Source organism: Planococcus citri, chromosome 3 (genome assembly GCF_950023065.1).
Source record: "Planococcus citri chromosome 3, ihPlaCitr1.1, whole genome shotgun sequence".
NCBI classification, from domain to species: domain Eukaryota; kingdom Metazoa; phylum Arthropoda; class Insecta; order Hemiptera; family Pseudococcidae; genus Planococcus; species Planococcus citri.
In genome coordinates this window covers 48,259,988-48,285,804 of record NC_088679.1, presented here as the reverse complement: position 1 = coordinate 48,285,804, position 25,817 = coordinate 48,259,988, and the positions used below count along the sequence as shown (strand labels likewise).

General features: G+C 33.6%; 6 protein-coding genes and 1 long non-coding RNA gene across 8 annotated transcripts in view; 1 reads left to right on the top strand and 6 right to left on the bottom strand.

Moving 5' to 3' along the window:
* Positions 1 to 25,817, top strand: part of LOC135841687 (uncharacterized) — a 122,260-nt gene that overhangs the window by 75,738 nt on the left and 20,705 nt on the right. The gene's annotated exons all lie outside the window — the stretch shown is intronic.
* On the bottom strand, positions 2,006 to 4,723 carry LOC135839515 (cathepsin B-like cysteine proteinase 4). The gene is made up of 7 exons (XM_065355588.1): positions 3,829 to 4,723; positions 3,598 to 3,720; positions 3,213 to 3,470; positions 2,926 to 3,123; positions 2,620 to 2,764; positions 2,334 to 2,468; positions 2,006 to 2,244 (listed from the first exon to the last, which is right to left on the bottom strand). Exons 1-7 carry the CDS (start codon positions 3,847 to 3,849, stop codon positions 2,024 to 2,026), a joined length of 1,101 nt encoding a protein of 366 aa, XP_065211660.1. The 5' UTR covers positions 3,850 to 4,723; the 3' UTR covers positions 2,006 to 2,023.
* Positions 4,859 to 7,919, bottom strand: LOC135839516 (cathepsin B-like cysteine proteinase). Its single transcript, XM_065355589.1, has 7 exons — positions 7,759 to 7,919; positions 6,530 to 6,661; positions 6,181 to 6,438; positions 5,895 to 6,092; positions 5,654 to 5,801; positions 5,434 to 5,568; positions 4,859 to 5,363 (listed from the first exon to the last, which is right to left on the bottom strand). Exons 2-7 carry the CDS (start codon positions 6,659 to 6,661, stop codon positions 5,140 to 5,142), a joined length of 1,095 nt encoding a protein of 364 aa, XP_065211661.1. The 5' UTR covers positions 7,759 to 7,919; the 3' UTR covers positions 4,859 to 5,139.
* On the bottom strand, positions 8,081 to 13,207 carry LOC135838760 (uncharacterized). The gene is made up of 12 exons (XM_065354517.1): positions 12,938 to 13,207; positions 12,608 to 12,856; positions 12,330 to 12,527; positions 12,090 to 12,231; positions 11,854 to 11,985; positions 11,538 to 11,742; positions 10,377 to 10,548; positions 10,005 to 10,250; positions 9,678 to 9,875; positions 9,454 to 9,592; positions 9,228 to 9,359; positions 8,081 to 8,528 (listed from the first exon to the last, which is right to left on the bottom strand). The coding sequence occupies exons 1-12, from the start codon at positions 13,082 to 13,084 to the stop codon at positions 8,317 to 8,319; spliced, it is 2,172 nt and encodes a 723-aa protein (XP_065210589.1). The 5' UTR covers positions 13,085 to 13,207; the 3' UTR covers positions 8,081 to 8,316.
* On the bottom strand, positions 14,646 to 16,486 carry LOC135840269 (cathepsin B-like cysteine proteinase 4). Its single transcript, XM_065356707.1, has 6 exons — positions 16,202 to 16,486; positions 15,861 to 16,103; positions 15,576 to 15,773; positions 15,344 to 15,482; positions 15,108 to 15,239; positions 14,646 to 14,994 (listed from the first exon to the last, which is right to left on the bottom strand). Exons 1-6 carry the CDS (start codon positions 16,340 to 16,342, stop codon positions 14,786 to 14,788), a joined length of 1,062 nt encoding a protein of 353 aa, XP_065212779.1. The 5' UTR covers positions 16,343 to 16,486; the 3' UTR covers positions 14,646 to 14,785.
* On the bottom strand, positions 16,935 to 18,737 carry LOC135840271 (cathepsin B-like cysteine proteinase 4). The gene is made up of 6 exons (XM_065356708.1): positions 18,461 to 18,737; positions 18,124 to 18,363; positions 17,837 to 18,034; positions 17,587 to 17,722; positions 17,357 to 17,488; positions 16,935 to 17,258 (listed from the first exon to the last, which is right to left on the bottom strand). Exons 1-6 carry the CDS (start codon positions 18,596 to 18,598, stop codon positions 17,044 to 17,046), a joined length of 1,059 nt encoding a protein of 352 aa, XP_065212780.1. The 5' UTR covers positions 18,599 to 18,737; the 3' UTR covers positions 16,935 to 17,043.
* Positions 19,693 to 21,709, bottom strand: LOC135838757 (cathepsin B-like). Its single transcript, XM_065354511.1, has 4 exons — positions 21,668 to 21,709; positions 20,970 to 21,194; positions 20,619 to 20,816; positions 19,693 to 20,137 (listed from the first exon to the last, which is right to left on the bottom strand). Exons 1-4 carry the CDS (start codon positions 21,707 to 21,709, stop codon positions 19,790 to 19,792), a joined length of 813 nt encoding a protein of 270 aa, XP_065210583.1. The 3' UTR covers positions 19,693 to 19,789.

Here is a 25,817-nt window from a genome sequence, read left to right as displayed (position 1 = left end):
ACATTTTATAATTACATTTTGCTGTTTGATCCAAGTACCCAACACCGATCCATCATAAATTCACTTTGAATGATTTTTCATCAAAAATTCTGTTAAAATCATTCTATTATTTGTTAATTTCATTTATAAACTGGATTTTGATTTTCTAAGTAGGTATAACCAATTGGGTAGGTTAAATTTCCTTCGAGTACATATTTTTCCAATTTTTCGATTAATTTGCCAGTTGGCAGGAAAGTATTGCGTGTAACCGCAAATGCCAGATAGTCCTGGTGGTATAGGTAATAATTTATGGAATTCCTTACGCACCAATTCTTTTAATGACAAATTCTTCTTCTTTCGAGGCATAACTTGACTAAATCAGCTCACTTTTTATTTACGAGTCTATTTTTGTAATACTTTTTTGATTGCACTTCGAGTAAAATGCTTTAGAAATACATGTGACGAGCGTTTTTTTTATTTTTCAATTTTTTATTGTCACTAATGTTTCAAACTAATGTTGATAGGTAGACAAAAAGAAATCAAAAATTCAAAATCTTTATCAAACAAAGACGATTATAAAAAATTCAGATTCTGTTTTTAGATAGAAAAAGTCCAGAGTAATTTTAAAGATGTCCAAAGTTACAAAATTTCAATCTGAAAAGCATTGAAAACCTTATTTTTCTCAAGTTTGAAAAATTTAATTTCTGAACTCCTTGTTCTTGTTTCATTGGAGTTAATTTTCTTTTTTTCTTGGTTATTATTTGGACTGTTATAGATGGATATAGGTATTTTTTTCATCATTTTGATCGGACAATATTTTTTTAGGTGCTTATCAAACGGATGGTGAATTTTTTGAAACTTTTGTTGCTCGTTTCTGTGGAGCCAAATTAAAACTTTTGTCTGAAAAATTATTCGACAAATTCATTCTTGCATGCGTGTATGTTTGAATGTTGAATTGAAGAAGAAGGATAGGGGTTTCTCAATTTTTTAGACGTATTTACTTGTGCATATAATTTGGATTATTTAAACCTGGCTTTTCAACGCCTCCTCCTCCTCTACTCTTACTTAAAAGTAGCCAAAAATTAAAATAAATGAAGAGAGAGTGAAGGTCGGGATGAGAAGCTGATGCTGAAATATTCATCAGGAGTTCAGAATCCGGAAGGCAGATGATATTTTGCAAGGGAAGCAAAGTGTTTGACCAAGGTTTGGAAGCCAATTTGATTAGGTAATTAAAGGAAGATTCCAAAAGTTCCTTGCGAAGCAATTTTCGTCAAAATAAATAGAGTTTACCTACTTTCTGATTTTATTTTCGGAGTGTTTAAAGTTATAATATTATTATATTACATGTACATAGGTCAGTATATGATTCTGAAATTCAGCATGTGCGTTTTATTTTCAAATTTAACGGACATTGCATATTTGACTGGAGATCGAAATCAAATCCTTTGAACATTTTTATTTTGATCTGTTTTACTTAAATTTGAATTATTTGCCGCTTTTGGCGGCTCGCCTACTCTCGATTCATTTATCAATGCCAGCTGGATATATTTTTACACCTCGTTTTATTGAGTAAAAAGAAATGGCCTTCTTTGTTTCTTTTCTTTTAGAATACATATTAGTTTTATTAATGTGTTTTATATGTAGTTTCATGAAAAAACAAATTTACTGTCATGATAAATCCGCTATTTCGTCATTATGTCTGTCAAACTGAAACTATGCGTCTCTAGAGACAGTTGATATGTCTGATAAATACATGATGTAATTAACAAAAACTACCTATTTTGGTAGATTTTAAAATCACATCTTCGTAATAATGTAATTGTCATCTATGATTCATTTCTGATTCGCTTCCAACGACAGATCCACTTCAATACAATGATAAGATATTTAATTTCAAAAATTAAGTGCTACTTGACATTACTTGCCAATTAAAAATGAAAAAAGTGTTTTTTTTCATCAAATACCTATCTATTTTGTTCAAGTACTATACTCATGCGCACCTTTTAAAAAAAAAAAAAACACCCGATTTTCAAGATATCGTATATTAAGTGATCAATTCGGGTACGCCAGTGTAAACAAATGTTTCTATGAGACATTGGTTTTCTCCTCGTATTATTCTGAAAGTACCATTTTCACCCCATTCTTCACTCCATGAATTGACCGCTATCCAATATTTGATTCCGTTTTCTTCACCCCAGCCGATGATTTTTACCGAAAGCCCCGATAATGGGGCATCGAATGAAGTACCTTTATGCTGGTAGATTCCTTTGGAACAAATTAAGGTTTACTTATCTTTGATTGTAGGAAATGTTGGTGGGTACTGGGTAGGTAGATGATACTAGGTAGATATTTACCTGATTTATATGTCAAAAAATCTTCATAAACAAGGAAAGCTGCTTGAACAGGTCCATTAGAGTAAATTTCTTTCATGATTAAAATTTCATTCAAAGAGCCCAAAGTGACGTTGCTCAGTATATAGAAACTTTTTGCTGAAAAAAAAAAAAAAATACTTAGTGAAAAATGTGTTTGAATTGAATGTGATGGATATAAAAAGTTTGCGTATTGGGTGGCGGATGAGTCTATTTTCAGTCTTGAGTCTTGTAAATTAGGGTTAATTATGAAGATTTTCCATTCACCTACCTTTGACAATATTGACTTCGTACTCATCATCATGCCATTCGTTCGAACATTTAGTGTTTTTACATTTTGGTGTCAGAGCCGATGAAAATTTACATGGTAATTTACTCGGCCAACCACATGGACGAATACTGTAGGGCTGGCATCCCTGAATGAAATTAATGTAGATATAAAGCTATACATGCTATACATTTCCAAGTGCTTTGCTACTTGTACTTTTATGTTTATACATGTTCAAATTTTCTTTATTGAATTGATATTATTATTGTTAGAACGAATTTATTTTAATTTTTAAATATCACACGTTACTTCGTCCGAATGAAAGTCTCCTCCCGTTACCGTTCCTTGCGTCTGTAGAAATTCCCATGTTTTTTGGAGTCCTCCTCCTTTGCAACCTCGATTTTTCTTATTGCACGCTATTAAGTGTTCAATTGACAACAATACATTCCGCTCTCCTTTAGTTTTAATGCATAATCGATCACTCAATACTGAGGATGCTGAAATAGCCTAAGGCAAAGGTTGATCGCATTGATTAGAAGATCGTGGAATTTTATATATATATTTTATTAATAAGCCTATAAGCATTTAAAAGTTACCCAACACGAAGCGCAATTGGATTGATCCCAAATGTGTTGAATCGAACGACAGTAAGGATAATTTATTCTAGTGTCAAAAGATTGCGGAAGATTGTGATCTTCGATTTTCTCGTGATTATTTTTCATGTTGAGATATTTATCGAGAAGCTTTTCATTTTCTTTTATTTCTGTCAACTCATCAATATCAGCTAAATCTAAACCAAGTCTTGTCTGAACAAAGCTCCCTCTATTCAATGTGGTGAAACCGTAAGAACTTGCCTGAAATATTGTAGTCGTCGAATTTTAGAGTTACAAGTGGGTAAATGTACTTACTACGAGTAGGTAATCATCATTTATTTGGTGTTGTAAAAATGTATGTATTTGGTGGAAATTACGTCATTTTTACCTGCCAAGTGTTTTGAAAATTCGAATTTACTTCATTTACTATTTTTGAAACGTATATTATGTTTTTTGAATCAGTACAAATTGAAGGAGCTATGAGGAATATGATGACCACCAACATTTCTTGCTGCGGTGTAAAAACAATTTGAAAATTGAAGTAGGAAGTTGTACATGAAATGAAAAAACAAAAAACAAAACAAAAACGTTGTGCCTATTTAGATGTGTTGTAACTTACCATCATCTCATAAGTTTTCATGGTAGATTTCACTTTTACTCAAAAATTCTTACGACGAACTATGCACTATGTAGTTCTAGTGATTTGTTTCGAATCCGGTCGTTGCTTGGAAAGTCATGTGGTTTAGCGGTTTATTTTTTGAGTCATTTTGTTGATATTTAACTTTGATAAATTGTGTGAAAATGGAAATATTGACGAATGAGTGCTTCATGACTAATATTTGAAATCCATTTTCACTCGTACGATGTTACCGGTGCAAGACTAGGATAGAATCATATACCCTTCTACCTTTCAAATACCTACATACTTAACATGAGACAAACATGTTGCCTGCCTATCCTATTAAAGGTACATATACGGATTGCGATGAAAACAACTTACTCGTAATTTCAAATCAGTGCAACAATTTTACCTTCTTGAATTCACTCTTGCCATTCACCAAATGACCAATTTCATAACCAAAATACTGTTTGCTCAGAATGTACATACGTATAGAAAGAAATTCTTTTTGACTGCGCTTATTTAAATCTTAATGACTAATGATTATAATGATTATTGATATAATCTCCTCAATAACACCATAAATGAGTTGAGTTCATACCCTTTCAGGCTTTCATAAAATGGAGGGATAAATAAACATGTACATAATGTACGGCCCAACCCGGTTTTTTTGAGGGCCCGCCAGTGCTAAAGAAAACCGTTTTCATCAAGATGGTCTTAAGAAAATTAGCTCAACTAGGTTGTAAGTATTTTTATTTTACCAAGTAGTTGATCAGTTTATCAGATTTTTGGGCCAATCGGGAAATCGTAGTTCGTTAAATTTAAATTTAGGGAGGAGACATTATCAGTTCGTTTTGATATCTGTAGTATCTAAATTTAGAAGCTCTTATTCAGTATTCAACTTGCAAAAAATGTGCATCGATCACTCCTTGTTAAAATGTTAACGCTGTGATTCTAGTCCAATATTGAATTCAAAGACTCTACAAATAACTAAAAATACCACGTAATGGGTAAAAATGAGTAGGTATACTTCTAAAAAATTCATTATGTATTTTTTTAACACTGGAGGCGTTGAATGAAAGTATTCAAAGAAAAAACAGGTATCTACTCCATCATATAGGGAAATGTCAATTAGATTCTTACAAAGTGATTTCGGTTAGGTAGGTACGTACTTAACTACTTACCTATATACATACTACGTAGCTTCTTTGTTAAATATTTTCGATAAATTTACAATAAAATTATATTTATAGAAAGCGGGAACTTGTTACACAGTAAAAACGTAACTGATCAGTGATCATCATTTCTTGATTAAATGTCGGGAATACCTGCGTAAACCATACTTTCGATGAAACAATTATTTTTTCCTCGTGCGATTCTAAAAGTACCCTTTTCTCCCCATTCTTCTGTCCATGAATTTGCCACAATCCAATATTTTACACCCTTTTCTTCACCCCATCCGATAATTTTCACAGCGTGACCTCCTAATATATCATCAAAATCTTCCCAAAAGTAAGGTTTATGATTATAGATTCCTAAAACAAAAACATTGCAATTGAAATTGAAAAATTTCTAGAATCAAATTTAATAAAAAGACCTACGTACCTGATTTATATGTTACAAAATCTTTGTAAACTAAAAATCCAGCTTGCACTGGACCGTTTGTTAAAATTTCATCCTTAATTAAAAATTCGTTGAAAAGGGTTATGTAGGTGTCGCCAACTTGGTAATAATCATCAACTGAAAATAAATCGATTTTTTGATAAGTCTGATTCATTCGGCTTTAAGAGAACGTGAGTATGGGTAACCATTCGAATAAATTCACCTGTGAAAATATCTTTTTCTTTGGTATATTTGTACCATTCATTGGTACATCTTGTTTTTAAACATCTAGGTGTGTAAGCAAGAGGCATAGAACATGGGTATTTCTTTGGAAATCTTCCACAATGTTTTAGACCATAATCTTGGCAACCCTGTATTAGAAATCAGATTTATATGGTGAATGGATAATTTATACAAATTATTATAGCTTATATGAATTCACTTGAAGCTACTGTTGTATGTACCTCATCCGATTGGAATTCACCTCCAGTGATACATCCAGTTTCGTAGTAAAATTTCCACACTTTATCCAGATATCCACCGTTACAGCCATAATTTCTTTTGTCGCAGGACATCGTGTAATGACCCGATAATGAAAAATTGTATCTTCCTTCGCTGTGTATGCATATTCTGTCACTGAATACTGACGCGGCAGAAACAGCCTACTTGAGGAAAAAGAACCCTTTTTATATCGTAATAAGCCAGCATAAATTTGAAAAATTTGATACCTAACTGAGTAATTTGACTAACCCAGCAAGAGCCACAGTTCGACTGATCTCTGATTAAACCAATTGAACGGCATTTGGAATAATATTTGCGAGCGTCATATTCTAGTGGAAGATATTGCATTGCACCAACTTTAGTGATTTTACTTTTTTTGGGACCAGTAAAAAACTGATTCGCATTGGAATTCGGGTCTATATTTTTCAAGTCGATGGGAAGTTGTAGTCCTAATCTATTTTTTACGAACTCGTTCGTATCTATGAATTCTTGACCATATGCAGATGCCTTAAATTTTTCCATCAAGTCATAAGTTAGTATGCATATAGTGTACTGGTAAACTTTCCAAGCATAATTATTTAATTATTCATATACTTACTTTCCATGTGCTATCAGGATCTGAGTTTACCTTTTCTGCAATTTCTCTCAAATTTATTACGTTATTTTGTTCATTCCCCAAAGTTGTCGTTATGAACACGCATAAGGCGAATGCGAAAAAAACGGACGCCATCTGCGGTGATAAGGTAGATTTTAAAAAAATGTTCAACATTAAACAAGTCTTGGTAGGTTGAGAAGCTTATTTTTATCGCGTAAGTTTAAGTTCATGTAAATTTTTGGAAATTTTTTGGATTTGCCGCATCATGAATATCCGTTCAGAACACGGGTGGCAACTTGGATTTTTTCCGTGTGTAGCACAAAAATTTCGACACAAAATTACTGTGATATAGCCCCCCTTCCCCCACTTCCACCGGTAAAATGTCGATAATTTATGGGGGGAAACGAACTTTATTTGATTATTAGATAATACGAGCAGGTATTGAAAAATTTGTGGTTGAGAAATTTTTTTAGAATGTCCAAAATTATTTCATTGCCTAATTGCACTCTTAATTTTTGTTCCATGTATAGCATGCTACACACAAAATTGGCTCGTGTGTAGCCGAAGCTACACAGGCTACAGGATAGTTGCCACCAATGGTTCAGAACTTGGTAATTTTTAAAGTTACTAGAAAGAAATGCATAAAAATTTGGAACTGAAATCATTTCAATTTTTTAAGATATGAGTCCATCTCCAACAGAATTTGATTGAAATTATAAAAAACGCTTTAAAAAGTCTTAAAAATAAGAAATAAGAAACTAAAACTGTAAAATAGCGATGTAAGCGATGACGTTACACTTCAAATTTCGTTTTTAAAAATGATGAAATGGTTTGATTTTTCATAGATAAAGTTGCCTAAAAAACCATAAGACTACTCAAAGTTTTATTGTTCATCAAGACCATGGTTCCTTATTACTTTAATGTGTTATTATAAAAATGTATCATATTAGGTATGTAGGTACATATGATGGTGTAATGCAATGCCCTTATATCTAATTCCCCAGGACATTCACGTCGTCTTCTTTTGAGGAGAATATGAGCTCAAAATGAAATTTTTCTTATACGTAAGAAAAGTTAAAAGTACCTATCTATTGCAATAGGTACGTATACTTAAATTAATAGATTGGGGTGTGGAAAATTAATTCATTACGAGTACAACATGCATATGCAGAATTATCGTAGATTATGATGCATATTTTTAATTAAATTATAATACATATTTAATTACATACCTTTTGTAAATCTTATCACTGTGATGTGTTATAGTTTCGATATGGTTTCAATCTTTTGAATAGATACAACGTCTTAAATATAAAACGTCGAATGTGTTACAATTTTAACTTACATTATCTAATGTTGTAAAGAACACTTATCGACAAATTTCTGTAGATAATAACAATAGTCGCATATCCTCATAATGTAAGTACCTACTTGGTTACTTATTATCTATACGAGTATATTGAAAAAAAAAAAAAAAAAAAAAAAAAATGAAATTAATTGTAAGTACGTTTAAAATGGTTAGTAACTTGACTTCGTAAAACATTATGAAATGAATTGAAGCGTGCAAAGTTTTTATTGATTTGAAAAAAGAAAATAGCGTAGTTTATATGAATATTATTTGTATTTATGTACTGTGTAATGTATATTTTAAACTTGGAAGAATCTCAATTTTTAGTCATTTATACTCTTGACAAAACAGCTGGAATTACATTTACATACGTACGTGGTCATTTCGTGCCTACTGTACCTTACCTACTAACTCAAACAAAAGTGCTCACGAAACCGATTACCTAAAGTTCCGGAATACCTGCATAAACTCGACTACTTTCTATCTTGCAGTTATCTATTCCCCGTATCATTCTGAATGTTCCATTTTCACCCCAAGATTCGCCCCATGAATTAGCAATTATCCAGTATTTGACTCCGTTTTCTTCTCCCCATCCGATGATCTTCACTGCGTGACCTCCAATTCGCCTTGAATTGTTCTGATGATAGTAGATTCCTTTTAAGACACGAAATAAGGCAAAAATGCAGAATAATTTCTCAATTTGGGTATACTATGTGAGTTAAAGCGCCCAGTTGTCAGCATTTATTTGAAGAGTGATATTCCAAAACTCGCTTTGTCCATTTTCACAACTTTTCAGGAAAGAGGAAAAACAGTTTCCCTTTAAACGGGTAAATTGGCTTTTTAGGCGAGTTTAGCACTTTATTTGGGTGGATTTATGATGTTGGAGTGTAGGTATACACTTCATCCACTAAATACTGCTGAAAAAAATTTCAATACAAATGAACAAAGCGCGTTTTGGAAAATTATTTTTTTTTTAATTTTTAGTGAATTGGCTATTTAGGTGAGTTTAACACCTCATTTTGGTAGGTTGATGATGTAGGAATGTGAGTTAATACTTCATCTACCAGGTACTGCTGAAAACCCAACTTTGATAAAAATGGACAAAGCGAGTTTTGGAATATCACTTTTCATTTGTACTCGTAAAAGTAAATAATAGCAAAACTGATTCCACAGATCATAATGTGGAATCCACGTTGCTAATTTAATTTACTTTTCAGGACACCTATAATATGACTAATATGTATTGGCCTGGAAATGAACGAAATGCCCACAACTAGGAGGATTAGTCTACCTACTTTGATTTGATCGCATCGCATTTGAAGAATTTCCTATATGAATCTGTGCCTTACCTACCTGATTTATAAACAAAGAAGTCTTCATACACTGAAAATCCTGCTTGAACTGGACCATTGCGAAATATTTCATCTCGGATGAAATATTCATTAAATATTCCAAAATAGCCGCCTACTTTATATGACGTTTTAGCTAGAATGGTTTTGTTATCGTAAAAATAATTATTTTGAATCATAATGAGTTTCTAATTGCATAAAATCAATTTTAGGAAGCTTCCTAAACCTACCTCTGAATGTGCGAGGTTCATAAGCGTACTTATGAAATTCATTATCGCATCTATTTTTTAAACATTTCGGTGTTAGATACGAAGGGCATGCTAAATTTCGAGGCCAATCACAAGGATGCATTGGGTAAGGTTGGCAACCCTGGAAATATCACTGAGGTATTTTTATTTTGAATACACATTTTGATTCGTGCTTATCGACTTCGAGGTGCCTTTTTTTTACTCACCTCATCAGATTCAAATTCACCTCCCGTTAGCGTTCCATTTCTCACCAAAAAATCCCATGTCAAGTATATATATCCGCCATCACAACCGTAATTGTCTTTATCGCAAGATAATATGAAGCGGGAAGATAATTCAAGATTGTATCTTCCCTTACTATGTATACAATATCTGTCGCTGAGTACAGACGCCGCGGAAACCGCCTAGATATTTGGTATACGTAAAACAAGGTAATCGTAATCAAAATAAAATTCCTCGATACAAATATTTTGAATTACTTATTAAAAAATAGAAATAATAGTTGTAGGATACGTAATGTAGCAATCACCTACCCAGCAAGAGCCGCAGTATGATTGATCCCTTATAAGCGAAGCCGAACGGCAGTTCGGATATCTTTGTCGAACATCATATGATTTGGGGAGAGTCACACTTAAGCCTAATTTAGATCTTTTCTCGTCAATGAGTTTATTAGATTTTGAAAATTTATTCGACGATAGTTGATCATTTTCGCTTGATTTGTCCCCTAATTTTCTTTTAATTTCACGTACGTCGATTTCGTTGAAATCATATGGATCTGCCTGGAATATTATATAAAATTATGTGAACCTACGTCTTCGCATAAATTTATGGGAAAATGTTTTTAAATGTGGTAACTCATTATACATAGGTATTAGGTACTATCAAATGATATCCACACAACCTACCTTCCATAAACTTGTAGAATCCGCATTCACTTCAGCTGCTATTTCTCGCAAATTGATTGTTTCATGTTGGGAGTTTTTCTTATAATTTGCCAAAACTAAAGGTGTGAAGAGAATGATGGCGACGAATGACAGTTTCACCATTTGAGATAAAAATGACATTTCACATGAAGAACTTAGGTGTCACTGTTGTTAAGTTTTTCATCAAAGAATAAAAATGATATTGTTCTAATTTTTAATGCACGTTCTAAATTAATGTTTAGCAAGTTAATTTTTAAATTAAAAAACACTCGATAGGTAAGCAGATATAGGTATCCGAAATCGTTGTATGAATTTTTTAACAAGGTTTTACAAGCTGATACTTTGATAAGACAGCTTTGTTGAACAAGGTAGGCAGTACTTAGATATTTGTTTTTTGGGTTTATTTTTTTATTCATTCGACGCCGATCTCTTAGCATATGTACGTTTTCAACTGTCTAATCAGAAGATATCAGATGATGATTGTTTTTGACGCCTATTTTCTAACATTTCATTGCTGAAAATTTTAAATTGCTCAAACCTTGTAGTACCTAGACCTATACTCGTTGTTGTGAAAAATCTATACTTTTTTCTTGATTTGCGATTTTAAAATCAGTTTCTTCTTCTTGTACCAGTAAATTTGACAACTTTGACAACAGAGTTTCAATTCATCCACAAACACTTCCAATGTGAATACCTCTACTCGTAAAATTGAAGCGTGGTTAAATTATTAGAATAATTCAGATTATCAAAATAGAAACGCCCAAAGCAGTCACTGAATAGAAAATGCGCTGTAAGAATTTGGTGTCATGTACTTGCCCCAGGCCCCAAATTCAGCGGTTTTTATTCAACATCTGCAGAGTCTCTCGACATATGTACTCGCCAAAACAGTTCCAAAATTTGATAATGGCTAAATTTGCGAGCGGAAACAGCATGAAAAAAATTGAAATAACTGTGTTATGTAGCAAAAAAAAAAGAGACATTCTTAATAACATGTAATATAGAATATATTGTACCAGGCTTTTGAAGTGAATATGTGTTCAAATTTGTCATTATTATGTCTATGTACCAGTACCAGAGTACCTACTACCTACCAACATCTCACTAACGCAACCAATACTATGTATGTACTACGTACATGATTACAGTTCTGGAATACCAGCATAAACCCAATCTTCTATTCTACAGTTATTTTTTCCTCGTATCATTCTGAAAGTTCCATTCTCACCCCAAGATTTGCCCCATGAATTAGCAATTATCCAGTATTTGACTCCGTTTTCTTCTCCCCATCCGATGATCTTCACCGCGTGACCTCCAAATCGCCTTGAATTGTTCTGGTGATAGTAGATTCCTTTTAAAACAAATAAAACAAAATAAATAATTTTTCGATTATGCGTGTTTTCTTTTCTATTTTGATTTCTTGTGATCAATTTCGTTTATTTATTTGTATGTATGTACCTACCGGATTTATAAGCAAAAAAGTCAGCGTACACGTAGAAGCCTGCTTGAACTGGACCATTGCGAAAGATTTCATATCTAATGTGATATTCATTGAATAATCCAAAAAAGTCGCGTACGTTGTATGATGTTCTGGCTGTAAAACATTGAGTATTTGTTGCAAATAATTTCAATTCCCATCTAACGATGAGTTTCTGGTTTTATTTAAATCAGTTATACGTACATTGTACGTAAACTTACCTTTGACTGGATGGATTTCATGAGCGTATTTATAAAATTCATTATCGCATCTATTTTTTAAACATTTCGGCGTGAGATATCTGCCGAAGCATGACCATTTTCGAGGCCAGCCACAGGAATGAAAAGGGTACGGTTGACAGCCCTTATTGACATATTATTGATATATTTGTAGATACAACGTGTTTTTTGTAACCAAAATCGCAATATAAAAATAAGTAATACCACAAAAAGTAAACTCACTTCATCGGATTCAAATTCTCCTCCCGTTAGCGTTCCATTTTTTTCCAAAAAATCCCACACTAAATCTAAATATCCACCACGACAGCCGTAGTTATTATGATCGCAAGACGTTATGAATCGAGAGGATAATTCAACGTTGTACCTTCCTCTACTACGAATACAATATCTATCGCTCAGTACAGATGCGGCAGAAACAGCCTATTGGAAGTAGATATTAAAATTATACCTTAGAGAAGAGTAATATGTATGTACATATTAAGTGGATAATAATCTATCACCCAACAAGAGCCGCAATAGGATTGATCCCTTATGTGCGAAATAGAGTCGCAGTACGGATATATTTGTCGAACATCATATGATCTAGGAAGAGCCGTACCAACGCCTAATTTAGGCATACGAGTTTGTTGACCCGCAAATTTAGATTTTGAAGATTTATTCGATGTCGGTTCACCATTCTCATTTAGTTTAGCTCCTAATATTTTTTGAAGTTCTTTTATATCGATTTCGTTGAAATCGTATGCATCTGCCTGCAATAAAAAATCATCTCTTCAGTGTTTATTTACTACCTATTCAGATTATTTTACACTACCTATGAGCAAGATAATTACCTTCCATAAGCTTTTGGGATCAGAATTCACTTCAGCTACGATGTCTCGCAAATTGATTGTTTCATGTTCGGCCTTTTCTTTATGATTTGCCAAAACTGACGAGATGAGGAGAGTGATGATGATGACGACATAAGTTGATAATTTCATCTTACCAAAATGAAAACCAATTACACTTTCTGTTTTTTAAATGTACTTTCGGTGTTATTTAAGATCCAATGATAACTATACCTATGTTAATTTGACAACCAAGAAGCGTTTCTACATTTGTTCAACGAGCAATTGTATCCGTAATGGTTACACGAATTTTTATCATACTCGTACCTACTTGAAGTTCTTGTACCCTACTCTGATAAAACAGCATTGTTGAACAAGTTATTCGTGTGTTTATGGGCTTATTTTAAAAATTTTCCCGATAGATACAGGCCTCTTTAAAATTGTGCATTACATTCTAAATTGCCAAGTGTGTTACAAGCTGTCTGTCGCCTTAAAATTTCATCGTTGAGAATACAGAAATGTGTGAATTTTGTTCCTTCTGTTTAATGTTTTGACTCATGTTCCAGTTAACAAAGATGTAGGTAAGGTACTGGGTAAAGATACATGTACGTAAAAGTGAACTTTCGGTTAAAAACGAACCTATTGGAAAGAAAATTTTCCGATTTGTCTGAAATTCTATATTGAGACATGACTCGATGGTAAGGTTGGCGTCGGTGCGAAAAAATTCAAAAAATAACGATAAGAGCGCAACATTTTGTTATGCAGCACAAAATAGTGAAAAAAGGTGCGAAATTTCATTAAAAAATATCAAACATCATGAAATTTCGGCACTGAAACTTCTCACATTAAAAATGATTTTTTTTGTAGGTACGTCACAAATGTAAATTTTCAGAAGCTCAAGCCCTCGCTTCGCTCAGGCAAAATCGAAAATTTTTGGTAAATTTTGTGCCTTTGCTTCGCTTGAACAAAAAATTTCTTTTCTCTTTTTGGATTCCATTTTCAAAGTCAAAAAGCCCCCCCTCCAAAAAAAAAAGCACGAGTAATACTCGAATAAAGGTGCAACTTTTTGATTTTGTATTTCTGGATTGGAATTTTCCTCTCCTCAAAAGAGAGTGAAGATGGAAAATCGCTGACACCCTTTTTTTCGAATGAAAGTAATCTTTGCGAAACTATTTTGCTTTCAAGTCTACAAATTTTTGAAATAGTTAGTTGCTCACTCAAGTTTTAAAAATGTTGAAAAATTTAAGTGAGATGGGAATAAGGTAAAATTGGGTGGAGGAGAATTTTTATCACGTGATTTTGGCCAGTTCGGGGTAATCCTCGAATATTTCCCAAAAATATCGTACTAGCAATAGCAAACTTCAGAAGCGAAGAACCTCTAATTTTTTTTTCGAGGAAGAGACAGAAGTTGAAATTCAAATTAGAGCCGTCAAGAAGGCAGAACAAGCTTTTTGCTTTAGCTCTCATGAAGTCCTGAGGAGGACTCATGTTCTAGCCTACAACTTTTCTTTACTGCGGAAATTCAAAAATAGCTATCCATTGCTTACTACAATTTTGTAAAATATGTCATTTTAAGTAGGTAGGTAGGTACTTCAAAGATTTGTATGTATTACGTTGCTTTGCACCGACTAAACATTTTGTAAGCACTTTACCCTTGGTTTTCTGATGAATTTAAATTGAAAATTACTGTGAAAAAAATGGACAAAACAAAATGTTACGCAGTCAAACAAGAAAACATTTTAATGATTAATAAAATAAAATATCTTGTAAATTGAACGATACCAATAGATACACGCATGTTGTTATATCAGCATTACATACTCCGCTATTCAATATGCATTTCGTATAAACAAATTAGAGTGCTGGAATACCAGCATAAACTTCGTCTTCTATTCCACAGTTGTCTTCTCCTCGTATCATTCTAAATGTTCCATTCTCACCCCAAGATTCGCCCCATGAATTAGCAATTATCCAGTACTTGACTCCTTTTTCTTCTCCCCATCCGATGATTTTGACTGCATGTCCTCCCAAAAACTGGGATCTTTTCGTGTGGTAGTATATACCTTTTATGGCAAATAAAAATAGAACAAAAATACGGTTAATTTTTAAATACTGTATCTATGTTGTAATTTGGTTGCATACCTATGTCAGAAATTTTACTCTCCTATGTTAGTACCTGATTTATATGCTACGAAGTCTGCATACACGTAGAAGCCTGCTTGAACTGGGCCATTGTGGAAGATTTCATCTCGGATGTAGTATTCGTTAAATAATCCAAAAAAGTCGCCAACATAATATGACTCTCTGACTAAAATGTAGGGGTAAATTGTTGCGATTTTAATCACTCTTTAAAAGTTTCCGGTTGTATTGACTCAGCTGTATTTGTAGATAGGTATCAGTTACTAAACTTACCTTTGTACATGCGATTTTCCTTGGGAGTTTTATACCATTCATTATCGCATTTAGTTTTCAAACATTTCGGCGTAAGGTACCAGGGACATGCCAATTTTCGCGGCCAGCCGCAGGGATGAAGAGGGTAAGGTTGGCAACCCTTAAAATGTCATTAAGGTATATTATTTTGATAGACGTTGTACTTCGGCATTTTCTCGAAGTCAGAATTGATAGTATCTAATAACAAACTCACTTCATCGGTTTGAAATTCACCTCCCGTTACCGTTCCTTCTCTTTCCAAAAAATCCCATACTGAATCCAGGTATCCACCATCACAGCCGTAGTCGTCTTTATCGCAAGACAGTATGTAGCGAGAAGATAATTCAAAGTTATATCTTCCCTTACTACGGATGCATACTCTATCGCTTAATACTGAAGCTGCGGAAACGGCCTATTTAAAATAAACGAAACCAGAATTAAAATTTGTCATAATTCAGGTTTATTGAAAAGTATTTGTCTTAAAATAGGTAACAATTACCCAACAAGAGCCGCAGAAAGATTGATCTCGTATGTGCGAAACAGAGCTGCAATTCGGATATCTTTGTCGAACGTCGTACGACCTGGGAAGAGCAGTACCCACACCTAATTTAGGTCTATTCTGACCTTTGAATTTGGATTTTGAATGTTTGTTCGACGTTGATTGGCCCTTTGTGCTCAATTTTGCCCCTAATTTTTTTTCAATTTCACTCACAGCGACTTCGTCAAAACCATATGCGTCTGCCTGGAATACAAAATGAAGTCTTCGTAAATATTCGTTTACATATGTTTAAATTGTAATGTACCTATAAGTAGTATAACTTGGAGATATCTATTACGTACCTTCCATAAACTTGCAGGATCTGAGTTCACTTCAGCTGCAATTTCTCGCAAATTAATTTTTTCATGTTCGAATTTTTTGTGATGATTTGCCAAAACTGACGATGTTAGTAAAACGATGGCGATAAATGGCAGAAATTTCATCGTACCGAGATGACGACGATGTATTTTCTGTATAAAATGCACTTTTCGAATCAAGTTTACCTTGTTTGGGTTTGAAAATCTAAAAACACATTTTACATTTATTCAACGAGTGATTGTTTACGAAATCGTTACGCGAATTTTTATCAAGTTTTATGATTATGATACTTTGATAAAACAAAATTGTTGAACAAGGTCCTTACTATTTTTTTTTTTTTTCGATGTAGACCTCTTCAAATATGTTTTCAATTGCCAAGTGAGAAGTTATCAGTTGATAATACGTAGTTTTTGACGCCGGTTTGACATTTCATCGTTGAAAATCAAGAAATTTGCGAATCTTGTCACCTACGTTGTAAGATAACTTACTTTTTTTTTAGTTTACGATTTGAAATTTTTGATTTCCTATCCTTACTAGACGATGAAATACGAGTATGTTAACTTCACAATTCTGGCTAATATTGAAGTACCTATGGTTGAAATAAAGCAGTTTTATACCTATTACCCTCAAACTTTCCAAGTATATATGGAAACTTTCGTACAGATACAATAAAAAAGGAATTGTAGAATCATAACTTATAAAATAAAATGCCACACAACCAATCGAAGTAACATTTAATAATGAAAACAATTTTACCGTCACCCCCGCTATTCATATTTTATACATGCGAGCAATTAAGCATAGTGAGAACGCATTCCGCATATGCCTATTCACGTAATTCTGGTGTACCAGCGTAAACCTCATCTTCTATTCCACAGTTATTTTTTCCTCGTACCATTCTAAATGTTCCATTCTCACCCCAAGATTCGCCCCATGAATTAGCAATTATCCAGTACTTGACTCCTTTTTCTTCTCCCCATCCGATGATCTTGACTGCATGTCCTCCCAACAACCTTGATTTCTTCCGGTGGTTGTAGATTCCTTTTATGATGAATTAAACAAAACGATCATGAATTATTTCTCAATAAATAATTTTGTAATTTGATCGATCGAATCTGAAGAATTTAATTTATTTGTACCTGATTTATATGCTAAAAAGTCTGCGTACACGTTGAAGCCTGCTTGAACTGGACCGTTGTGGAAGATTTCATCTCGGATGTAGTATTCATTAAAAAAACCAAAAAAGTCGCCAACGTAATAGGATTCTGAGGCTGAAACGTTATTCAATCGAAATGGGTTTTTACTTTTTAGTGGCATCAGACTGGTTCAAGTTGCAAATATGTAGTTGCGTATCTCCACCTATACCTACCTTTGATAGGATTTTCTTTAGTTTCGTTATGAAATTCATTGTCGCATTTAGTTTTTATGCATTTTGGTGTTAAATACCAGGGACACGCTAATTTCTTAGGCCAGCCACAGGGATGCATGGGGTAAGGTTGACAACCCTTAACACATCGTTGAAGTACATAATTATATTACACGCTATACTGAAGACAATTATCTAGTACCTATTTCAAATTGTGATAGAAAACATAGGTACATAGCTGTACAGTACTCACTTCATCGGATTCAAATTCACCTCCCGTTACCGTTCCATTTCTTTCTAAAAAATCCCATGCTGAATCCAAAAATCCTCCATCACAACCGTAGTCGTCTTCATCGCAAGATATAATGAATCGGGAGGACAATTCAACGTTCTTTCGTCCCTCAGTAATCATACAATATCTGTCGCTCATTACAGATGCAGCAGAAACAGCCTGTTAAAAATAAACGGGACGGGAATCTTTATTAAAATTTTCACTGGATAAAATAATAATTAGAATGATGGTATCTAAGTGATATTTACCCAGCAAGAACCGCAGAAAGATTGATCTCGTATGTGCGAAACAGAACTGCATTTCGGATATTGTTGTCGAACATCGTATGATGTAGGAAGAGCTGTGCCAAAACCTAATTTAAGTTTATTTTTACCCGCGGATTTGGATTTTGAAAATTTATTCGTTGATTGATCTTTTTTGCCCAACTTTGCTCCCAATTTTCTTTTAATCTCGCTTACAGTGATTTCGTCAAAACCATATGTATCTGCCTGAAATATAAAATGACGTTTTCGTTAGTATCAATTCATTCAGGCATTCAGAAATATTTTTAGTTTTATACTTGCATAATTTTGAGTGGTAACCTACCTTCCATGAGCTCGTGGAGTCTGAATTCACTTCAGTAGCTATTTCTCGAAGATTTATTTTTTCTTGTTCTGAGTTTTCTTCATTGGCCAAAATTGACGATATTAGGAGAACGATAGCGACAGGTAGAAGAAATTTCATCGTGTCGAGAAGAAAACGATACTTACCTGAGTATTTTCGTTTCAACACGCACTTTCTCAATGATTACTTATACGTAGTTACGTACCTACCGTACTTTAATTTTAAAATTCAAAAACGCTTTACCTCTGTTCTACCAATTAAATATATGCAAATTGTTACAATCGTTATCAAGATACGTAGGATGATATACTTCGATAAATCAGCGTTGTTGAACGTGGTACTTTTTGTCTGTTTTTCCATTTTTTCGGAGAAACCACTTCAGGCACTTGAAATAATTTTGAATTGTATTTAAATGAGAAATTATCAGTTATCGAATGTTTCATGATGCCTATTCAACATTTTCATTAGGCTTATTAAGAATGGAGAAATTTGATGATTTTGTCACGTACGTTAATCTTATGCTATGATAACTGTTTTGTAAATTTGCGAATTGAAATCGGCTTTCTACATATTCTCTTTTTTTGCGAATCGGTTTGCAATTTATTCAAAAAAAAAGACACTGTGCAAATTGAAAAGTTCTAAGTTAAATTTCCAGAACATTTTGGAATGGTGGCATTATGGTACTATTGTTCAATCTTTCTCCTAGAAAATTGGCAAGTACTAAGTAGGAACATTTGAGGCAATATCTTGAATGATAGAGTAGTGTGAGAAATCCGTGCCTTGTATATGTTTGCCAAATTCACCGAATCCAGTGATTTTCAGTGAACTGAAAGTGCCTCATAAAAATTTCTAAACATTTAGCTGGAAGCGGAATGGATTTAGGAGGCTTCAAATTTGGCCAGGAGTGCATGGTATTCTGGTAAGTTCCAATTGTTCCAAGTAGTCTTTTTGTACAAAAACATTGGCAACAAAACTCGATCGTGACTTTTAGCATTAATTTCAGCTCTTGAATAAATTACTCATTTACCTATTTTTTCACTGCTGTGATCTGTTCACTTTTACAATTTTGTAGAGTGTAGTGTACAAGTCAAGATAGGAAGTTTCGTACGTCCCCTATTGGTATGTACTTACGATAGTCCAAATGAAAAATAATTATTTACACGACACGAAATTGTATGTAAGTATTTGATTTGTAAAATATATTACACGCAGGAAGGTCAACTAATAACATTGATTTTCAAAGCAGATTTGAAAAAATGTAGAAAAATATTGATAAAAAAGTTCAAAAAAAATTATTAGATACTTAAACGTTTAATTTTCAGGTAGTGCTGTTACCGCTTCTGATTCGAAGCTACATTCATTAGTGCCTCGAATAATTCTGAACGTTCCTTCTTCACCCCAATCTGTCCCCCACGAATTAGCTACGAGCCAGTACTTCATGCCGTCTTCTTCTCCCCATCCAATGACACGAACAGCGTGACCTCCTAAAGGTATGAAGTCAAAGAATGGCCTCTGATATATTCCTAGAAATGAGTGCAAGAATATGTGAGTATGGTCAGTTCTGGAAACACATTTTGGAAAGCTAAAATATTCATTGTGGAGAAGATGAAACCCTGATGGGGAAATACTTGGAATAATTTTTGAAATTACTTGAGCAAGTATAACCGTGTTATGTGTTTGTAGTAGAGTAGGTATTTACTGTACTTACATGAAACAAGGAGAATGAACATTGAACGTATGTTTTTCTTACCAGATTCATAGAATTGAAATGATAGGTACACCATAAATCCTGTCGATATGGGTCCATTTTTGAAAATTTCTTTTCGAATTGCGTATTCCTTTGATTCTACCTCTGCAGTTGTGTTACTTCTAGCTAAAAAATCATGATTATCTAATTAATTTATTGAGTCCTTGAAGAATAATATCATCAAATTTTTCTGTGTGTATCTACTACCTATATCTACCTTTAAACATATCTGGGCATTCGTTAGTTCCACATTCTGGAGTTTTAGGCGAAGGAGCAAAGAATGAATGGTTTGGTGGAATAGAATATGGTCGACAACCCTGCCAAAAAAATTATAGCATTATTTGAAAACGGTTGTTTGTACGACAATAATTTTAATTGATACAAAATACACACTTCATTCGATCCATAATCACCTCCTGTGACTAATCCTTCTTTCTCAATGTATTGCCAAGCTGTATCAAGGTATCCACCGTCGCATCCGTCACTTTTTTTGTCACATGCCAGTAACTGATCTGCTGACATATTGAAATTAACTTTTCCGTTTGAATGAATGCATAATCGATCACTGAACGTGGCTGCAACAGAAACAGCCTGGAAAACGACAATTTTTGAATATTTCTAACTCAACTGAATATAGGTACCCTATTATTTAGATTATTTGATCTGAAACTCTTTTAGTGCTACAGAATGTTCATCATGCTCAAATTTCTCAGATTTTCTGTACCGATAGCACTTGGTTCTTACCCAACATGATCCGCAGTTTGACTGATCTTTAATGGACGGAATTGTCGTGCATTTTGGGAATGCCTTCCTGCAGTCGTAGTTTTTTGGCAAATCGTCTTTTTCATCCGTTGGAGCTCCGGTTGGATGAGGATCTCCATGGCTAATTTCTTTTTGTTTTGGAATCCAACCGAGTTTCCTCTTAATTTGCGATAATTTTATACTTTTTCCTAATCCATTGCTACCTGCCTGTAAAATTCACTTTACTTCAGGGATGAAATGTACCATTAATCGATTAGTTACGTATTCGAACATTCGTTATCGTTTATGCCATCGGTTATTCGCGATACTTAAATGAATAATAGGTACCTAGACCTACCTATAGTTTATAATTAAAAGCGCTTAAGTGTGTGGCGCAAATTTTGATCATGTGACACGCACACTGATGAAAATATTGAAAATTTGCGCTACACAAGCGCTTTTAATTAGGTATGAATTATTATTCATTTAAGTAAGTATGGCGAATAATCGGTGAACTGATATCTTTATTCGATTAATAGGTAATTGATTAATATTGTTTCATCCCTGTTTTACCTGTTGAAAATCTCAAAATGTCTCTCTGCTGGATTGAAATTAACAATGTAAATAGGCTGCGTTTTTTTAGGCAATAATGTCGTCACTCGACAGTAATTACTTAAGTAATACTTTATGTAGGTACTTACCCTCCATGAAAGTCCGGGTATTAGCACAGGAGAATTAGACATAAAATCAGCCAAAGGTTGGAAAAATTCTGATCAAAGGGGACTTTTTTCTAAAACGTGTAGAATACCACCCTAAACAACATACTAAAAGTCCCCATCGCTAGAGGGCGAGCTGACCCCAGGAGGGGGTGGGACCACCCCCAAAATACGTTTTTTGCCATTTTCTCCCCCGCATTGCATTTTAACGAAAAATATGTAGTTAGATAAAATAATCTACGTCAAATTTCCGATCTAATGATGTATCAACTTTTCTTGTACGTTCAAGGGGGGTGGAACTACAACCATTCAAAAAAGGGGGCCCGGGAAAAAATGGGACAGATCTAATTGTATCTGATCATATCTAATGTGATCAAATTAGATCTAAAAATTGATCAACATAGATCAGATTTGATAAAATTATATCTGAATGTTGATCAATCTTAGATATAAATTTGTCCCATTATATCTGGTCATATATATTAAGATCCAATTGGATCTAAAAAGCTTGAATCGTATTTCTTACAAACATATCTATTCAGATCAGATTTGATCAAATTATATCTGAATTGATCTCATTATATCTGGTCAGATCTATGAAGATCCAGTTTGATCTAAAATGTTTGAATAGTATTTATTACAAACATATCTATTCAGATCAGATTTGATCAAATTATATCTGAATTGATCTTATTATATCTCGTCAGATCTATGAAGATCCAGTTGGATCTAAAATGTTTGAATCATATTTTTTGCGGACATATCTATTCAGATCAGATTTGATCAAATTATATCTGAATAGATCTCATTATATCTGGTTAGATCTAATGAAGAACCCAGTTGGATCTAAAATGTTTGAAACGCATTTCTTGGAAACTGTCTGTTCAGATCAAATTTGATAAAATTATATCTGAATGGATCTCATTATATCTGGTTAGATCTATGAAGATCAAGTTGGATCTAAAATGCTCAAAAAGTGTGTCGTTTTGGGTACTCGCAGATAAAGTCTTGAGCAGAATCCTATATAGGGTTCAAAGCTCAAACTTCTAAATTAACTTCTCATGGTTCCATCTAAGTAAAATTGATCGAGTAAAACATTGCTTTTGAGAATTATAATTTTCATTGTTATTATTCGATCTACCCATTTTTTGGAGACAAACTACATATTAAATGGCGAGGATCCAAATTAAACTAAAACACTTCTATATGAAAATGAATACGAGTAAAACTGAACATTGACCAATAACATGGTTAGATCTAACTAGATATAGAAAATGTCTCTATCTACATAGATAGATCTAACTGGATATAATTAGATCAAATTATATACAGTTAGATCTATCTAGATAGGGACATTTTCTATATCTAGTTAGATCTAACCATTTTATATATAATTAGATCTAATCCATTTTTTCCCGGGGGGGTTTTCTGAAAAATACATAAAGGCTATAGGTGCCTAAGAGGAGTGAAATGGTCCCCGAAAGCGTTCTAGTTGATATTAGCATGAAAGATGGGTACCATTGAGAAACTTCCGCGTGAAAAATTTCAGATCCACACCCCCTCCCATTTTTGAGGAACCCCCCTTTTCTGAAATTTCAATAACACTTTTCTCAGCCCCATTTCAACCGATTTTGAAAATTTTTCAGTATGTTATGTATATCCTTAGTAGGTATCCTCACAAAAATTTTCAACTCTCTCCCCTCATATTTACCCCTCAAAATGGTGTAAAAACGTGTCTTAGGGAGGGTTGTGGTAAAATGGTAATTTTGGGGAAAATAATGAAGTATTAATGAGTAGGGTATTGTTTTCTTATGATTCGATACCACTGAGCACGAATATGACGTCAGATTTTGTGCTACCCTCATCTAGCTCTCTCCAGAGCACTTGGTCTCTTCAATTTTTACTATTGTTAAAAATCATTAAAAAATGAAAAAACGCCATTTTGAGGGGTAAATATGAGGGGAGAGAGTTGAAAATTTTTGTTCAGAAAAGGGGGGTTCCTCAAAAATGGGAGGGGGTGTGGATCTGAAATTTTTCACGCGGAAGTTTCTCAATGGTACCCATCTTTCATGCTAATATCAACTAGAACGCTTTCGGGGACCATTTCACTCCTCTTAGGCACCTATAGCCTTTATGTATTTTTCAGAAAACCCCCCCTTTTTTGAATGGTTGTAGTTCCACCCCCCTTGAACGTACAAGAAAAGTTGATACATCATTAGATCGGAAATTTGACGTAGATTATTTTATCTAACTACATATTTTTCGTTAAAATGCAATGCGGGGGAGAAAATGGCAAAAAACGTATTTTGGGGGTGGTCCCACCCCCTCCTGGGGTCAGCTCGCCCTCTAGCGATGGGGACTTTTAGTATGTTGTTTAGGGTGGTATTCTACACGTTTTAGAAAAAAGTCCCCTTTGATCAGAATTTTTCCGACCTCAATGTCTAGTTCTCCTGGGCTATATGCTATTATAAAATTTAACTGTTTCAGGAACATTGATGCTTTGATCGACGTAAAATCCTTCACAAATTATTATATTAACACTGAATAATGCAAAAACTGTGAAGCATAAGTTATACATTTTAATGGATTTATCAATAATTGGCGCCTTTGTGAATAAAATGTAATGCGTAGGTAGAGGTACCCAAATGTCTTGATGTTTTGATACCCACGCAATTTATATTGATGGTTGAGTATAAATTTTATATTGTCAAGCTACATATTTGGAGTGTAACATTTGAAGTTGACCGAAAGTCAAAATAATAATTTTGATAAGATAAATACGTAATATTTTAGCATTGGAAACGAAGAAGGGGTACGTTAGTAATAGTTTATGACAAAGGCAGCCAAGTTTGTTGGATGTTTTTAAAATGAACATTCATCAATTAAATGAAAGTGTTTATTTTAATCTAGTTTTTTTTTTTTTTTTTTATATAGGTAGTCGATGACTATGTATTATCTACTCGCCAATTTATAAGTTATTGAAATATTGCGGGAACTCGAGGATATGCACGTTTTTTGACACATCATAACCTCAGTCATAAGAGAAGAATTTTTCATTCGCTGTGTAGTTACATTATTTGTACGAACCTATTTAATATGCATCTTTCACTTTATCTATCTATCTATTTAATGTTAAAAGAGTAGTGTAAGTTAATCAATGCAGGCCGATTTTTTCATAATTTTTTCTCACAATCAGCCACTACCTACGAATTGTGATTGTAACAGTAAATTTGTTACAATCTTGCCCCATTAAGGATGTAATTTTCACATTTTCGGGCCAAATCGATATTGATAATTTTAATTTTAAACAGGATGCTCATTCACTCCGTATTTTTTGACCTGGCAGGAAGATGCCAATTAACTTACAGGATACCAAACAGAAACCATAACTATACAAGGAAACTTCAACGGTTGTATTTTGATTAATGATTCTGGATCTGCAGTCTTTTGCAGGTTTTTGTGTTTCTTAATTTTGAGGAGACCCGTTTTGTAGTCTGATAAAAAGGGTGCTATAAAATCCAGTATTTACAAACTTGGATTAGCTGCTGTCTTTGAGACCACTTCGATCAATTTGGGCATTTTTCAAAATCCAGTTTTTGTCGGTTCAACTTTGAGATTTTTTCTGTGATGTAGGTATACATACCTACCTATGAATTTAAATCAACAGAAATGGATTTTGAAAATTTGTGCCTGAATTCGTCTGAGAAGACACAAGAACGGCTAATCTGAGTTTTTAGGCTCCAAGTTGAATTTTGGAACCCTTTTTATCAGGATTCTCTCGGAAATGGGAAACCTAAAAATCTTTCTAGGCAAACGATCGGCCCAAAAATAAATCACCAGTCGACGCGACGTGGGCTGTCGAAAACATATGTATGTAGTATAAGCTTAGTTTTTTATGTACTTACATCCGTTTGATTAAATTTTCATTTTTATATCAAAAATTGGTTTGATTTCCATTTTAAAAAATTTTCAGAAAATCTATCCACGTTTCTACAAAGGTAACCACCTATCAATCATCCATTTTCCGAGTACTTAATTTGTTGAATTATGATCAATTTTTTTCAAAAAAACAGAATTTTCCCCATTTTTCAATTCAAAAATTACTTTATGATTCATGAATCATTTCAATTCTTTT